The sequence below is a fragment of the Cottoperca gobio genome, chromosome 11 (genome assembly GCF_900634415.1).
Source record: "Cottoperca gobio chromosome 11, fCotGob3.1, whole genome shotgun sequence".
In the NCBI taxonomy this organism is placed as follows: domain Eukaryota; kingdom Metazoa; phylum Chordata; class Actinopteri; order Perciformes; family Bovichtidae; genus Cottoperca; species Cottoperca gobio.
In genome coordinates, this window is record NC_041365.1 from 6,769,595 (window position 1) to 6,787,523 (window position 17,929).

The following is a 17,929-nucleotide window of genomic DNA, read 5'->3' on the forward strand; positions in this document are numbered from 1 at the left end:
TAGGGATTAACACATAAGTTACAGCTCATTATTTAAATAAAACAGAAGCCTGATCAGTAGCGATGACATTTTGTCACTTTCGGCTGGTGCGTAGTTAAAGAGACTGGACTCCAAAACCAAATACATATTGCATTAATATCCATTAAAAGCATTCTCAATAATTATTGATGGTTTGAGTTGACATCTTGAGATGTACAAATAGGCATTGATTTATCTAGAGGAAACAATGACAAGCTGATATAAAAGGTTGGATAGATAAATACGCAGATGAGTGGTCAATTATTGTCTATTAGATGTCAGAAGAATGAGAAACACATTTATGTTTCTTTTGTATGAATCAGAAAGTTTGACAGTTGCCACAGTTTCCACAGATGTAAGAAATGATGGAAGCTAAAAAGCTGCTCACCACCCACATTTAAAATCCACAGGGGTAGAAAGTTCATGTTGGATACGACTTGGCCTTCAACTTCTGCGTTTAGGCTGCATGAAATAGGACCTGGATGTGTAAACATTGATCTTGTATGCAGCAGCAAGAATAATATCTATAATTCAAAAATAGTTATCAGGGAACAAGGTGGAGCGACACAGAGTTGTCCCAATCCAAACTAACCACCATCATGAACTTAGTTTTTAAAAGCTTGTCCACTCATTGTTGTCCCGGAGGTGTCCCGCAAGCCAGCGGGGCCCCTTGGATCCCGTACCAGCTCTGTGATTTAGATGAGACCATAAAACTTTAAATGGAGATGGGAGGCTAGTTGCTTAATTGACCTTTATTGGGCTTTCTGCTTCATTTGAAGACTGGATATTAAATTAACATGATAATTCAGTCCCAGCGTGTTAATGCCACTATTGCTCCCCCCCCCCCCCCCCCCCCCTCCACCCCACATCTTAATATCCCCCTGTTACTTTTATGGCCCCCATTGATTTAGCACTGCTTTTTATTAACTGGCTTTAATTTTCCATATTGGCACACACTTACACAAAGAAGGTTTTACTACAATTGAGCAGCGCCCTGTTACAGGATTAAAGGTTTATGAGGCCGTTTCTATTAAAAACCTCCTCCATTCTTCCAGTGACATATATGGGCTGTAACATAGGAGATGAGATCTAATATGTATAGAGGAGACCTAGGGTTGGTTATTGGAGCAGTGGCAATAGCACTGGTGTCGAGGCAGGTGTTAGTGGAACGGTTTCATTATGCATCATGACAAAAGGGTTGGACTGTAAAGTGGCAGGAATATTATCGCAGGATTAAAAACATTTATATCAAGAGAAAAGATATACTTTACATAATTTAGAAACAAAACTAGTACAGCAATAAATACTCAAAATATACATAATACAGATAAATACTTTAACATCAGCTGTTCATCAAATGGGCATTATACAGAGGCGTTAAATATTTTAACTACTGTGTAGAATAGTGATTAATATCAAAACATTTTTGGGTCTTTCTTATATTAATAGTGTGTTTGATTACGGTCATATTTATCCCTCTAAACATCTTAAGAATCAACTACGCCTGGCCTCACAGATACTCACTGCTGTATGCACAAAGCTACTTTCTTTTGCGCTGACTATGTGAATCCTTATAACTATAAGGTCTATAATTTACATATCACCAATTCTGAAGTTATGCAGCCAGTTTTGGGGTTAAAAGGAGCCGCCTGAGAGAGCGCTACTGTCCTCTTGTGGAAGCAAAGGGGCTAGCATATGGAGGCAGTGGAGATAGGATCTGGATTTAAAAAGTAGTAAAGTGTGGCCAACAATACAGTGTTCCCAACCGCCGGGACTCCTTTTCATAGTCCCATGTTCCATACTACTTCCACCACCCTAACAATAGACGGTCCATATAAATATTCGGTGCTCATTCAGTCAACACCGCCGCCTGCTTTCACTTCCCCTGCCTCCTCCTGCATTAGCATTTAGTCGTATGGGAATTTCGACTTTTAATGTGTTAAATGTTGTGTATCTCCGACTCTGCCTGTGTCAAGCTTGCTCAGATTTCTTTTTTCAGGGCATCACATGAGCAGAAACTAAAATGCGTATTGTTGCAATAAAAGTGTTCTGACTCTGAAACGGTAGCAGTGACCTGTACGTCAAAGCCTCAAAGCCACACTGGTGTGTGTGTGTGTGTGTGTGTGTGTGTGTGTGTGTGTGTGTGTGTGTGTGTGTGTGTGTGTGTGTGTGTGTGTGTGTGTGTGTGTGTGTGTGTGTCTGTTGGTGTATGTTAGCGAGAGAGAGAGAGAGCACTTAAAATGTAGATGGGACAACTCCACATAAATACACACGAGACAAATAGGGACACACACTGCCAGTCTGACAAAAAGCCAATAAACCACCAGCACATTAGAGGTGAATTGCTTCCCGGATGCAGCCCCTTTTCCCCTCTCCTAAGTGGATGCATTATCATTTTGTCTGTCACACAAAAAAAAGAGGAGCCAAAGAATATGAATATGCGTTTACATCTGTCTCCCATTAATATGCATGCCTGAATCCACATCTCTCAACACAAAGCCAATTTTCTGGCCATCTGGGGGAAGGCTGGTAGAGGTAATGAATACTCTTTATGAATATGTTTTATTTTGCGAGGTGGCGATACATCACGAGCAATGCCGCTATCATTCTCTAGCCTCTCTCTGTCGCTCTCACTCGCTCTCTCCTTCTCTGAGGTGCTGCTTCTTCTACCACACAGACTCCCTCTCTCTCTCTTTCTCTAATAGGAGCCTTAATAAGCCACACACCTGCTCTGAATGTTGGAGAGAGAAATACGGCTGAAGATAATAGCTATCATGACTTCTGCAGTAACTAGTCTACAGTCCTGATGTTCATTTAATTACCAAAGTAACTCATCACTGAGGTACAGCTCATAGAATACTCATTAGTTTTAACATATTTTCTCCATAACACCTTCCAGTTGAACTTTCTTGGATTTTAGAGTCATACGAACGAGAATCAAAGCTCAACTATTACTTATATATGTAATTCACAAGATTTTGTAAAATATCACAACAATGGCATAAATATTAATATTAATTACCTAAATCATTTCTGGCACAAATCCAAAAAAACTGCATCCCTGACATATGCGGTTCTGAAGTGCACGCTGCCTAATTACAGAGCATATACAATTTTATGACACCGAGTTAAGAAATGAGGATAGAGAGGTGGAGCGTAGGATATGTCAGCCTGTAGGCACCTTTATATGTCACATCGATGATTTAGATGTCAGTGACAGTATTACTGTTGCTCGCACGTCTCTGGGGCCTTGGCACAGTCCATTGGCTAGTAGTGTCCTTTAATGATTTATGATTGAAGTTAGCCCGTGAAGTCCCCAGAGGATCCCTCAGAGCGAGAGGCGCAGGGAGTGACCAGTTTTATGGCAGGATGGGGAATCAATTATGCTAACGGTGGCTAACGAATGCACTTGAGGGAACTGCTCCCCGCACTCAAGGGCCATTTTTTCTTATTTGCATATTGATGGCAGAAGGACATTGGCCACTTTCATCTGCCTATGATGAAGCGCCATGGAAATAGACTTCTGTGTGTTCCTTTCAGTCTTACTGAAGATCACTTTGTTTCTGGTTCTTTTCTTTCCCTTTTTTTTTATTAAATAAACGGTTCACATTAAGCCTACAACATCATTTTCATTTAACAAACATACAGTAGGACAAATGCTCCACACGAACGTTCTTTTCCTCACCTCTTCACACTAATAAATACACACAAATATTGTGCCCTCGACCCAGCCTCTTCCTCCTTTTAAATAGTCTGAAGTCATTTTCAATTAGGGCTCTTTTGCGGTCGGTCCCGGAAGTGCTCGCTTCTCCCCAATGGACTCTGATAGACACTGTATCGTTTAAGAGGAATAATGGTGAGGCCTTTTTACTGCCGCCAAGGTTAACATGCATTAAAGTCATCTGTTTGCAAAGATGGACGTCTGGCAACACTCCCTCTCACTCCACTAAAATGCATTAAGGTAAATAACGCCAGAGCGAGAGAGAAATCACTATGTCCGATGCGTCTCAGTGAAGTAAAGAAGGCTATGAATATAAAATGCGCTATGAATAAGTTATGTGGTGGTGGTGACATTGCAAAAAAGACAGTGTGTGAGGTCAAGGCTTTTTCAGAATGCCAAGGTGTTGCCTCTCTCGTTCAATGAGACAATGAAAGTGAATTGTTAGACGTGAACAAGAAGCAGTTCAACATTTTTGGAAATAAGCTCATTCAGTTTCTTGCTGAGAGTTAGAAAGAAGAGATTGATACAACTCTCGTATGTGTTAAATAAGAAGCTAGAGCCAGGAGAAGGTTAGGTTTACTTGTTTAGCATAAATTCTTGGAGCAGAGGGCGAGAGCTGCCTCGCACTGCCCAAAAGTTTAAAAGTCTGCCTTAAAACCATAACAGTTTACCAATTAACGCTTTTTATCTCGCTTTTTAAAATCAATACTAACATCGAAGACTAAAACTACAAGCTGTGTGTTACAGGGGGGTCATTGGTTGCCTTCTGTGTGCAGCAACCGGGAGAGCAGTGAAAATGTTGTTTTTGATTATGATGATCTATCTTTTTTCAATAAACTTTGACTTTTGGACTTGTTGGAAATGTTTGTATCACACAAGTCGGAAACAATCACACGCAGCCTTATCTTCATCTTTTTAGATTTGAATCTTGAATTTAGTATTTAGAATTCAAATGTCAACGTTATGAATGAAGATTCAAAGCTTCAAACTATTCGCCACAGCCCTAAACTATTCCTTATCCTGAAGAAAAATATGGAGGAAAAATGTACTTTTAAAAACAACTTTAAGAAAAAAAGACTTTATGACCAGAGTCATAGCGTATCATACCTAGGGAAGATAAAGTTTGGACACAAATAAACTTCTTGAAACTTCCATGAGTGACGCTATCGCTCGGTGGAATAGACAGACAGAGGCAGACAGGCAGTGTTGGAGGCTCACACTAATTTGATCTGGTGACATTTTCTTCTCCAGCTCCTAAGGGGAAAAGAGCAGCAGCGAGGGAGTGAGGGAGTTAGAAAAGGAGGTGTTGGAGAGAGAGAGAGAGAGAGAGAGAGAGAGAGGGAGAGAGAGGGAGAGGGAGAGAGAGAGAGATGGCGAAGGAGACACTAATGAACGCAGACAACAAAGACCCTAACCTGAGCTCCAAGCCCCTGGAGACACGGAGAGGTTTTTCATTGGGTCAATAAAAGCACTGGACCGTGTCTGCGTTGGCTTGCCCTTCAAGCAACCGCTTAACTGCAGAGGGAGGACTTTTGTTCAAGGTTGCTGGAGTTAAAGGGGAATATCGCTGCATTTCATATCTGGAATGTGTGATTCAGAAAGCATTTATCATGGCTGTCTGTGCACAGGGAGAAAAGATATTTGACATCTTGTTTGTGCGTCATGTTAAACTAATGTGCATGTACATAAAGAATTCATCAGGAGAGAAATGTTGCTTTGACAGTAGAAATGATTCCTACATCAGTGCATTTTATTCAAAGCTGACAGTAGCGATTACATGAAGTATAGTCAGATGTTAAAGCTGAACTTAAAAAGACTGACATGTTGATTTTTTTATATCCACACACTCTCCAGGGGACCATTTCATTGCATCTGGGAAGAAATCAATTCTTAATTTAAGGGACTAGTTAAAAGTTACAACACTGAAAACTGAGTTTGAAGTGCAAAGAGGGAGATGGATATATTTCCCACTGGATATTTCAGGGTTAATTTCTGCAAGACAGCAGCGCTGTGTCTCTCTGCCAAGTCACAGGAATGCAGCCGTTAGAGGAAGGAGACTGAGGTAGGCCAAAACCAGCATGATGAGATATTGACTCTTGGCTTGTAATTTCATTTTATGCACCAAGTGGCAAACAAGATATCACACTGTTCATAATCCTCAGCGTCCCAGAACACACACACACCTCCTACTGACTTTTTCTTGTTATTATCGGGGAATCTAAAGCTGTATGGCTGCCTCTGTGAGGGAGGAGAGCCTCGAGTCTGAAGTCTTCACACCAGGACTCACACCTGAAGAGGGAGAGTCAACACACACACATACACACATACACACACACACACACAGGCACGCTGGGGAACACGTACTCAGTGGCCCCGCTAAGTCCCCCCCACGTCTGACATATGTCACTCCCAATCTGTTCAGCAGGCCACACATCGCTCCAGTGTCGCACTGCCACTGTGGCGTAGAGGGCTGCAGAGGAGGGAAGACAGGCAGAGAGAGAAACAGAAAGAGCTGAAGACTGAACAAGAGGGCACAGAGGGGCAGAGACAGGAAGTGAGAGAGAGAAGAGAGCATGAAAGAGGCAGGGAGAGCTGCTAGTGGTTTCTACCCTCTACTTGCTAATTGGTAGTTTGGAAACAACACCATCTGTTCTTTAAGAAAGTCGGATGCACAGTCTAAAAAGATGCCACCACTTCTGAATACATTTACCAGCAGCCAATGCAAATAACTCAAACGCCCCAGGCTTCTTTCGACACTCAGATCCTGCAGGACACCGGCTAGACAGGCATCTGTTATATTTGTTAGAATGTTTAGGGAATCTGGTGTTGGGTTACTGCCAGGGAGTCCTGAATAATGTAAACACATAATGATGAAGATGGTGAGGGGAGACGTGAGTCAGTGGACTCTTTATGTGCATGAAGGAATAATCCACCTGTAACCACGCACAATTGGATCTTATAGGCAAAGTGACGAATGGAAGTGGATTGCCACCATGTGGTTTAGTAATGCAATCACACTGGAAAACTTACTTTCCCTGTAGGCTCTTCTTACTGTAATTGTATTGTACTGAGTCATTGTAAAACCATACAAAAATTCAGGGAGGAAAATTGCACTGTGAGATATTTATAAAAACATTAACATCTGTAACTAACCGCTGCTAATGATGCAGAGCTGCCAGATCTTTAACTGCTTCTTCCTCTTAAATCACAAGTTTCATCACAGTATGATATTAACTCGATTATTTGGACAACAATACGATATTTGCTGATATCATACAATATTGACACATGTATTACTGGGCTCTGTGCGGAAATAGCGAAACAGACCGTGCCATGAGAATTTCAAAATAAAAGCATATCAATGTTTTCACTTTGCATCAATGATATTGGATCATTGTCCGCTCGAATCGATCCAGATGGATCGCTATTCACCTAGTCATTAGAGTCTTAAACTCCATTTAACCTCCATCATATACATCCTCACTCGCTTGCACTACACAGTCAGACACACACACGGCAGAAGACAGAATATATGTTGTTTTAAATATTATTATCCATGTTTTATATGTGTATTGAGCTGAGTAAAAGCTAAGTTTCATTCTGCTGTGTATCATTTTGAATGAAGATGAAGTTTACCTTGTAAATTTAGCTTGATGTTCTTTAAACTCAAGCAGGCCAAGATACATTTTCCAGGGAATTCATTACATCACTCTATAATCAGCATAACACTAACTGTACTTATAATGTAATACTGTAATGTACACAAGAAGGCATGAAGATACCATCCCACCATCAGATTTACTGATTTAAAATGAGTTGGTATTTTTATCTAATTATCAAAAATAAAAAATAAACATGGTGTAATGAACCATCAGCTGGAGTAGAGGAAGGTTATATCAGAAGCATTTAATGAAAAAATGAATCTATACCAGCATCAGCTGTACCGTAGAGTATTAACCAGATCCTCTTGGGATTCCAGGCACACAGCTCAATGCAATGACCGTGTTTTACATCGCCAATCTGTTACAGTGGGATCTCCCCTGCTTCAATCCCATGGATGATTAAGCGTGATAATTAAGGTTTTTGGACATTTTCCACAGAGGAGCAGACGTGGCAGCTGGTGACATTCATGCATTCCCAAACACAGAGGAGGGAATGACAATGAGGCCTCCATTCATTTCAGTGATCACAAAGTCTGCTCTTGGCACCAGTTCAAAAGCAGTCAAGCTGTTGTTGAAAAGGACTATTTGTGGGCCTCTTTGTTGCAATGTAGGCAATGTACCTTGATCTATTTGGGGAATTATAAAAGCTGTAGAATGTAGCCAAATATTTGTTTTTTCCAGCAGGGATATTCACTTGTTATTGCCTAGGAAATAAACCATGGAGATTATACTGCTTTGATATTTTTTGTTCATAATCTAATAGGCATGACACAATGCTACATATTGTATAACTACTTTTATAGCTTTGTTGGCTGGATAACATAAAATAAGTTTACTTCCTGCTTTGCTACAGTGCTTCGTTTTCATATAGCTGGGTTTCCCTTAAAAGAAAATCTCAGGCAACTTCCGCTCCTTCAGAATGCTGCTGCTGGAGTCTTCACAAAGACCAAGAAAACTGAACACATCACACCAGTTTTTTACTTGCTTCCTGTGTGTCAGAAAATAGAGATTAAAGTGCTGCTGTTCGTCTATAAATCTCTCAATGGTTTAAGACCTAAATACATCTCTGACGGTATTTTACCAGAAGAACTGTCTCGGCCTCTCTGGTCATCAGTTGGAGAGTGGCTAACTGCTCTAAGAGTGCAAACTAAAACTAGAAGCTGCATCTAGTCGCCGTGCACCACATGGAACAAACTTCCAGAGGATAATAGATGTGCACCAACTTACAACAACTTATAAATCCAGGTTAAGAATGTTTACGTTCTGCACTGCGTTCGACAGAACGTTAAATACTAAAGAGCAGCTCATAATCAAGCCCTCCTCATTTTTGAACATCTGAATTTTGAACTAGTATGCATGTATGTAGAGTAGAAAGTAAAGGAAGAAGTATTTAGTCGCTTAACGAGCAATACAACATGACATTGTAAAACTCCTGCATTTGAAATTTAACTTCAATAAAAGTAATATCTGTGGCTTAGCAGGAAGAGCTGGCTGTCCTATGATGGCAGAGATGTTGGCGGTTCGATCTCCAGCGCCTACTGCCAATTGCTTCTGATGGCTCGGCCAGGCCCTTGCATGGTAGCTGCACCAGTATATGTGTGTGTAAATAAGAGGTTAATAGTAAACAGTTGATGTTTTATATAAATGCAGTTCAGTATTATCAGCAAGATATACGGAAATAATCAAAGGTACTGATTATAGGCTATAGGTCATGTAAGTGTTATAACATTATCTGATTATTATTTTTGAATAATCAACACGTTGTAATGTATTTTGTCAAGGTGGATACATCATAAATTGGACTGCTTTACTGTTGGGTTGTTGAATCTGTTGCATATTTTTGATTATACGTTGTGTATGTCTAATTGCAATCTGTTTAGAAACCACTAATTAAAGATATCTAATGAATGTGGAGTAAAAAACATTTCCTCTGAACAAAATGCAGCATAAAATGAGGAAACTCAAGTACCACAGCTACTGTAATACTCAGCAGTCAGTATCCCACATCGAATTAAGTATGCACAGTACTTGAATAAATGCATTTAGTTACTGTCCACTACTGCTATTTAGGCTATATCACTGAGGTAAGCCAAACACAATGTTTCATTACAGCAAAACTATCAAGCAAACTGCGCTGCCTCACCTTGGATTCAGAGATTACTCTGTCTGCGTCCTCTCAAGAGCTCCAAACTTCAAAAAAGAGAAAAAAAGACTCAATCTCCCGGAATGCATTGCTCAAGCGGAAACGCAGAGGACTCCATGGAAACGGCAGACTAGCGTGCTAGCTTGGGAGAGAAGAAGCATAGTTAGCTAGCTATTGTTAAATCTGGGTCCAGATAAACTTGCTGAACACTGAATATATTTAATTTACTGCCTTTCTGCAAAGATGAGCCGCACGCCCGATGCAAGAGTGAGGTAAGGGACACACTCAGTCAAACTAAATCCTCCGTTAACGTTAGTTCCCTGCAACTAACGTTCGTACTCGGTAAGTTAACGTTAGCGTTAAGAATAAAAACCTCGCAAGAGCAGCGACGATATCATGTTAGCTAGCTGTTATTGACGTTTGCTCTCACGCTTTACATTTCTGACAGCTCTGCCCGGGAACGAGTTAGCTGTTATTCGTCAGTAGGTGTAAACACAAGACGCCTTTAGTGGACACTGTTTATGATCCCCTAACGGACTCTGTCAGCCACAAACCCTTGAAAAGGATTTCCGTTTATAACCCTCAAAATAAAGCTGACATTTGAAAACGTTACCGTTTAAAAGATTACTTGTTCTCAAACGGTAACTAACACTAGCGGTTACTAAATAAATACGTTTGACTACAGTCAGTTGGCTAAGTATCTGCCAATGATGATGGAATAATAGTCTTTATGAAGAATCTGGATAACAAAACACACAGGATGTTTTTGACACATGATGTAAAAGGAAAATTCGTATGGCTCATAGCATGGGTCTGCAACAGGGGGGTCCTCAGAGTTACTGCTGGGGGTCCACTAAGATGATGTTAGGTAATGTTTTGTAGGTTTTTTGTTTGTTTTCACATTTAAAATATGTCTGAAAACCACATTGCAGTAGTAAGAATCCAAAATATTATTAGCAAAGATGAATTGGCCCATTTAATTTACTCAACACTGATGATAATCTAACTGTTGCCCACATATCTTTGTGCAATCACGTCAGCGAGTTAATCTATACCAAGTCACTGTGTGGCACCTACCCATAACAGCGAAATAGTTAGCTACAGCGACGTAATATTAGTATTGTAATAGCTTACTATTGTCCACATCATAAAAAGTTATGTTTATATGTGACACTTTAGGCCGCCCTACATGTTATTGTAGGCCCGGTTTAATACACAATTCGACAGTATACTTATGTGGAGGGTCCCTGCTCCGTCTCTCTTTCAGCTAAGGGGTTCTTGGTCTAAAAAACGTTGAAGACCCCTGACTAGTACAATATTAAATATGATTATAACTCTTCCCTGCACAACTATGTGAGACAAATGTACTTTGTTGTCCCCATACACTTTTTGATTACAGCTGTCAGCCTGCCAATGTTGTCCTTTCACCCTCCCCAGGGACAACCAGACAAGAAAAATCCAGGAAAACATCACCAATGTGGAGAAACATTTTGGAGAGATGTGCCAACTGTTTGCTGCCTATGTCCGTAAAACAGCCAGGCTCCGGGACAAGTCAGATGTCCTGGTCCGGGAAATCGGCATGTATGCAGACACAGAAACGCCATACCTGAAGAGAGGTATGAAGCAGTTTGCTGACCATCTGGCAAAGATTCAGGACTACCGCCAAGCTGAGGTAAAACTAGATTTGTGTTTTATTTCCTGCTGCTTTGATTTCGATCATAATTTCATATTCACAGTCACAGTCTAAATTTTGTTGGGTAAGACAGAAGCTAACGTGAAGTTATTTTCATTACAGGTGGAAAGACTTGAATCCAAAGTCATAGAGCCATTAAAAAGCTATGGAGCTGTAGTGAAACGTAAAAGGGTAAGTGTTGTTGTGAGGCGCAGCCATGTTGACATCTACACTGATTCCAAGTGAGCAAAATCACAAAACTTAATCCAGTTACAATTATTGTAAAAATGTGTACAATGACTCCTTAAGGAGAGACTAATTTCACTGTCAATGGCAAACATCTCTACCTATATTCACCTTTTGTGTAATTTATCAGAGCACTGATTTTCTGTCTTATTCTTGCTTGTTGAAATATGACATTTATAAACAGATATAAAGAAACGCAACAAATGCTGCTCCATCTGCCAGTGGCTTAAAATAACAGCAGAAGATGGATGAGTGCCTCAAAGATGGTGGAATTGTTTACCTTCTTGCCTTGGCCCGTCTCCATACAGTTTCCCCAACTTGTGTTTAATTCCCGTCTAAATTCCTGTAGCTTTTTTTTGAAGAACGCGTTTCAAAATGAAATGCCCGCTGGCCTGCAGGGATGCTGTAATTGTGTTACCAAAATGAGAATAGGGGCAGTTTGGGACATTTTACTGTCAGTGAACTGCATGGCCACAAGAGGGCAGTGTTGAGTTAATGATAACATCAAACGGGCACATTCACAGCATCTCCCTGTTTTAACCAGGTTTAAAGGAAATATAATTATTTTATCGTTATTTCTTTATGAATTATAAAATGAGTCATGTTGCCTTGCTGTGTCCAGTCGCCCACGGTTTAAAAGTACTGTCAAAAGGAAATCTCTTCAACTTTTTGTTAAAACTCAAAACCTTTAATCAGCAGATTTGTCGGAATTTAAAGCATGTGCCAAAAAGACAAGACACTTCTTGGCTTGTTCAAAACAAACAGTCTGCTCGGGGGGATTGATTGTGTTTGTTTTTTTATTGTACAGGCAGAGTGATCGTGCCAACGTTTAATTAGATCTGGCTAAGTTATTTAGTCATTAAAAACGTGAACTTGGCTACATTTGATTTCTCCATCGATGCTGAAACACTATATCATACTTTAATATTTAAGTCCTTTAACATTTACCAACTGTTTCAGAGTACAGATAGAAGCCTGCACAACAGGGTGTACTTGAGGTCTTGATCTGGAAACACTGAAATACTGAGCTACCCCAAATGTTTGTTAGATAATCCTGGCACAAATGTATAAATAATCCACTATCATTGTTCGTTCTCATAATGACTACTTTGTCCTTGTGTGCTTGTGCATCCATGCAGGAGGATCTGAAGGCGACTCAGAGTGCCAGAGACAGAGAAGCTAAACAGATGGCTCAGCTTGAGAGGACCAGACAGAGAAACCCCTCAGACAGGCAGATCATTGTATCCTTGCCTGGTTTTCCCAAATTCCCCTAACATCAAACAGAAAAGAAACTTTCAATGTCCCAACAAACACCTGTGTACGTTTTAGTGCACGCTACATCTTGGGAACATCTTAATTCCTTGCTAGTTATGGATATTAATTAACACTGCAACAGAAAAATACACCTGGATCTATTTTGAACTTTCCCTTTACAGTATCTTTCCATCCATTTGATGCAATAACAATTTGAACCCAGTGTGGATCAGGATCCACTCGCAGAAGTAGAAGAAACTAACAAAGCAAATATCTTTCTAGGTTTTATTCCTTGACCCCAGCCCTCAGTCTCAGGTGTGTCCCATGTGATCTGTGCATCTCATCGCTGGTGATGTTAGACTACAAAGATGAAACGCATATCCAAATGACTTTGAAATAGAAGTGGAACAACTCCAACAGAAATCGTCCAATTTGTTCCTGTTTTTCTTTAAATCGTGAAAATAACTTAAGTCAGTCACAAGCCCTCTGCAGTTCCTCCATTGTCACACGAGTTACTCACATGCCAACCTGCAGCAGATATAGGAATCAGAAGTAACAGCAGCAGCTCATTTTGTATAGCACCTTTTTTTGTCTCTATGTGTGTAGCTAAGGTGTTAAATTGCATGCATTCATGAGACACAATGAGTCAAAATTGCAGAAGCTATTACATTTTCCCTTCCTGTTTAGAGAGCACATTAGCACGTCAGTATCTGAATGGCTCTTGCCGGTAGGTGGCGCATGTGGGACTGGAAACAGGTCTGAATGGTACTACAGCTCTGCTGTTGGATGATTTCGGCCCGGGTATCAACAACTATTCATTTTCTAATTGAGTAAATTATCAAGCATAAATGGCCGCCGTTGAATTTCTATGTTTATGCAACGACTTTAGCCATAACCTCTCGTGCTGGTCTGATGTGTTTTGTAGCATGTTGTATATTCACTTGTTCTCCCATCAGGCTGAAAGCGAGCTCCAGAGAGCCACCATGGACGCCACACGGACCACCAGGCAGCTGGAGGAGACCATAGACGAGTTCGAGAGACAGAAAATCCGAGACATCAAGGTCAGCTGCACAGAGCTTTCTATCCTCCTCAAATTAAGAACTACACATTTCAGCGGTTGGAAATATGTCTGTTGAATCAGTGGGTGGCAGTGAAGTGAAACCAGACAGTGATGATATGGAGGGTCTATTTTGCACACCTGCCCACACATTTGAATCCTTCAGTTGTTTGAAACTATTTTTTTGTTCGGGTCAATTCACAACTCTTTTTCATGTCTTGTGGCAACCAGGTAGTTGCGATTCATTTGAATAATAACAAAGCTTGCTCGGTACTGAATCATTATCCTCATCTTCCCCCTGATAGAAAATCTTTGGTGAGTTTGTGACAGTGGAGATGTCGTTCCACGCCAAGGCCTTGGAGGTGTACACCTTGGCCTTCCAGAGCATTCAAAGTGTGGATGAGGAGCAGGACCTGGAGGTAGGCTGATGCTCTGCTTAAGGTTAACCAGTCGTTATAATAAGCCTGTCAGCATTAGTGTGTGCGTGCATAGGAAATGATTTGAAAATGTGCATTTTAGCATTGTCCTGATATTTAAATGTGGCCGTGAACTCATCAGTCTTTGCACCGGATTAATCTGATGGTTATATTTAAAAAGTCCAAGCTATTATGATCTGATGCACCCATTACTCATCAACACATTGCTCATACATACTTTATTAGTCCACACCCTTTAAACCGTTGTGTGGTAACTTGGAAGTTACCTGCAGTGAACTAAGTTCAGAGTCATAGTCATGCAGCTACTCTCTTCTGTTTACCGTTTGGTCCGAGAAGGTTTGCTATTACTAATCTAAGAGACAAAGTGTGCAGTGAGAAAACGAAGGATCAATGACTTTCAGTGAGCGAGGTTACTCCTGCAGATGCCCTTGTGCTATTTTCCTCCACCCCTTTTCATCTCATCTGTGTGTTTCTGCACTGAATCATCTCCCTTCCATTCATAGTGAAGCGAAACTCCTCACCCAGACAAGGCTGTTTTTCAATGACTCACAGCACAAAGCATAGGAGATTGAATCATCCGGAAGAAAAAAGAAGCACAATGACAGGCATGAAGATAATCACGATCGAGAGTTGAATTTATTTCCGTTGCGGTTTAAATGGCTGTTTACCCAGTTAGCACAGGCATACCTTTTGAGATGCTTTGTGTATGTGTGATCAAAGGCAGATTGCCATTTTGTTGATTTCCTGGATATTCCAGGTTGCGTAGACGAGCAGTCGAGACTTTTATATTTAACTGCTTGGGTTACAAATACCCAAAGTATTGTGCAACATCCCTGAAATAAACAAAGTGCACTCAGTTTGTGTACACTGTGGCCACTTTACAGCCATTTTTCTTTTTTTAATTCATGATTATCTTGCATTATGTTTAGTGCACACATTCAGATTACAGATGTGTGTGTGTGTGTGTGTGTGTAGGCATTGCCTCCATTCTCCTGTTTCTCTTTGGAAAAATATAGCACCTACTGTGTTTGGCAGGTGTTCAGGAGTTCGCTGCACCCCCCTGACTACCAGTCACGCTTAGACATAGTGCGAGCTAATTCCAAAACCTCCCTTGATCGGACCGAGTCCTTCCTGAGTACATCAGGGACCTTACAGGTAAGATGCAGACAGTGCATAGATGCTCTAATAAGAAAAGTAGAATTTCCCCCAGCAGATACTAAGTTTCTGTTATGATTGCTTTTCTATCTTCGACAGTTGCATAAGTTTCATTGTGATAATGAAAGAATAAATTCCCTTCTTCCTTTTTACGAGCACAGTAGTCTTCCTCATACCAGTCGAGGCCGGTGCGAGTCTTATCAGACGTGCCAAAGTTTATACGCAGCATCACCCCAGCCATCATTGAGTTTGAAGCTTCACACGTCATTGCATGCCAATAACATCATGCATTTCCTCATACGTTCACAGTGGTACTGCACTAACTTTTAAATGTCTGCACGGAGAGTGTTTCACTTTTTCACTGACTAAAGGAGTATCATTTGATGTCTTTTTGAAGAACCGTCTTCTTTAGGTGTCTTAGCGTGCGATCAGACGTTGTATCTTCCATCTAGAGATGCCAAGATTGTAGAGGCAGATTGCAGTCTGCAAATGTCATAAGAATGTGCCTTTATATGGATCTTACAACACAATTTAAGATCATACTTTGCTTCCATGATTAAGTGAGATTTAATCTGTGAGATTCTGCAATCTCTGTTACACAACGAACACAGTAGCAGTCAGGTCTACAGCACAGCCAGGAAAGTGCATTGCAGACACTGTTGGCATGCTGGATGAAACTCCAAAGTGAAACACGACAATGCACATAGAGAAAGTCTCATTCTTGGATTATACACATGCCATGACATGAATTTAGCAGTCCTTCAACTTGGGACATATTTATGTTCATATAGTAGTATTGTTATAGGTATGGGAGGATGTACAGTGAGCAGAGTTAATATGTTGGAAGCGGATCAATAATGAACCATTCGCTTATTACGCTGCTAGTTATTAAATAAATCAATAATTTGACACAGTATTGATTTGAAAAGGATTTTACTGCTTCTGCTTAAAGAACTGCGTCCATTCACAAATAACAGGCTTTGGAATGACCAATCAGATTCACGTATTCAACAAAGAAGTGTAATAAACAAACGTAACCTCACCTGAGGAGTTTGGTGCATTTTGGGGTGTGTTCACATCTCTGCCTGTATTACTAGTGCAAAAGAGAAACGTTGAGGGGGGGGGACTAGGAGCACCTACTGTGCTTAAAGGCAGAATTAGTGGGATTTGTCCGTTGCGGTCTGTAAACACAAGATTCAAAGTTGGCCCCGGCTCAACGACACAAGCCAGCGAGTTTTTAACAGTCTTCAGTATAGCTAGCTAATTGGCCTATTATTTGTTTCCACTGATCACAGTGTCAGCCAGGGCAGAACAGAGCCCCGGGAGAAAAGGCAGAGAAGTGTCAGCTGGAGGCAGAGCGGAGGGCAGAGGAACGTTTAGAAATGTCCCGAACACATCAAAACGAAAAGAAAAGAGCAAATGCACGCCGAGGGCAGCAGGGTGTCTGCAGACAGAGACACCGCCCCACACTTCTAGTGGCTCATAAAAATAACCCTACTCATTGTGCCCTTTAATGACTTCCTGCTAAGTGTTTTAGCAGCATAGTGACTGTTTATCTGTTGTCGCAGCAACAAAGAGATTGCAGTCGGCCGACAAGAAGAGAGGACGACGAGGACGACGAAGAGGATGAAGATGAATCTGAAGAGGAGGAGGAGGAGGAGGAAGACGAGGACGAAGACACAGATGACTAGCATTAATTATTTGTGTGTCTTATTTTGTCTCGTCTGTATGAAACACAGAAGGATATCAAAGTGTGTATTATTGTGTCATTGCCAAAATCACCTCACACCGGTGGTCTGAGCAGTATTGTAGTGCAAGTGTGTTGTAGTTGTGTGATGCTTTGTAAGAGAACATGTTGTCCTTTACTAACATTTGTCATTGAAATTCCAGCCAATTATTGTCTCATATATTTTTATATAACACATGCCGAAATGTACATTACATATTCAGTTGTACTGGAACTGCCAGTGTGTTTTATTGCACCATGTTATTCATCTTTAGGAATTAAAAAAAGAAAGACATTTTCACATTGTGCGTCGTTTCCAGTGAATTGCCTTTCTATAATAAGTACATGGTGTTCCCTTTACTCGCTTTGCATAAAAATGGCAGCAGACATTGTTATTTTAGAAATAGTTTGGAGTGTGAATCAGCCTAAGTGGCCGTGGTTACGTGACGACTGCAGTTAACAGTGAGTCATCTCTTCCACAGACATGCAAGAGTTGTACAAATAAAGCCGGGGACATTTTTCACCATTCTGTGTGTTTAACAGGACATAATGTATGTATGTATGTGAGTGTGTGTGTGGCACAGCATGTGTTGTCTGCCACAGTGGAGTGCTGCTGTGTCGGCTGATGGCTCCTATGTCTGTCTAGCATTAGTCAACACATTTATCATTCCTTATCTGCCCGGGTCATGATGAATACTTTCCTGCTCGTCAACACACACACACACATTACAGGTTTGTATCATTATATGTTTGAAAAAACAACAATGTAAGCACATTTACACACTTGCACAAACTGAATTCACGGAGCCGCCGTGCAAGCAACAACATTTTCAACAAA

The 17,929-nt window shown here is 40.8% G+C and overlaps 1 protein-coding gene across 3 annotated transcripts; it reads left to right on the top strand.

Moving 5' to 3' along the window:
* The first annotated feature begins 9,628 nt into the window (after positions 1 to 9,628).
* On the top strand, positions 9,629 to 17,392 carry cibar1 (CBY1 interacting BAR domain containing 1). 3 transcript variants are annotated; one of them, XM_029443955.1, is made up of 9 exons: positions 9,630 to 9,816; positions 10,982 to 11,216; positions 11,340 to 11,408; positions 12,602 to 12,703; positions 13,026 to 13,031; positions 13,673 to 13,777; positions 14,079 to 14,192; positions 15,246 to 15,365; positions 16,934 to 17,392. In XM_029443955.1, the coding sequence occupies exons 1-9, from the start codon at positions 9,788 to 9,790 to the stop codon at positions 17,054 to 17,056; spliced, it is 903 nt and encodes a 300-aa protein (XP_029299815.1). In that variant the 5' UTR covers positions 9,630 to 9,787; the 3' UTR covers positions 17,057 to 17,392. The 3 variants fall into 3 exon arrangements, with proteins under 3 accessions (XP_029299817.1, XP_029299815.1, XP_029299816.1); XM_029443956.1 differs by having other exon boundaries at positions 9,644 to 9,816; positions 10,944 to 11,216; XM_029443957.1 differs by lacking the exon at positions 15,246 to 15,365 and having other exon boundaries at positions 9,629 to 9,816.
* The last annotated feature ends 537 nt before the right edge of the window (positions 17,393 to 17,929 follow it).

Coding starts and splice junctions, on each gene's coding strand:
- cibar1 (XM_029443955.1), top strand. CDS start 9,788: ATGAGCCGCACGCCCGATGCAAGAGTGAG. Junction 13,778..14,078: donor AGAAAATCCGAGACATCAAG/GTCAGCTGCACA, acceptor TCCCCCTGATAG/AAAATCTTTGGTGAGTTTGT. Junction 15,366..16,933: donor GTACATCAGGGACCTTACAG/GTAAGATGCAGA, acceptor CTGTTGTCGCAG/CAACAAAGAGATTGCAGTCG.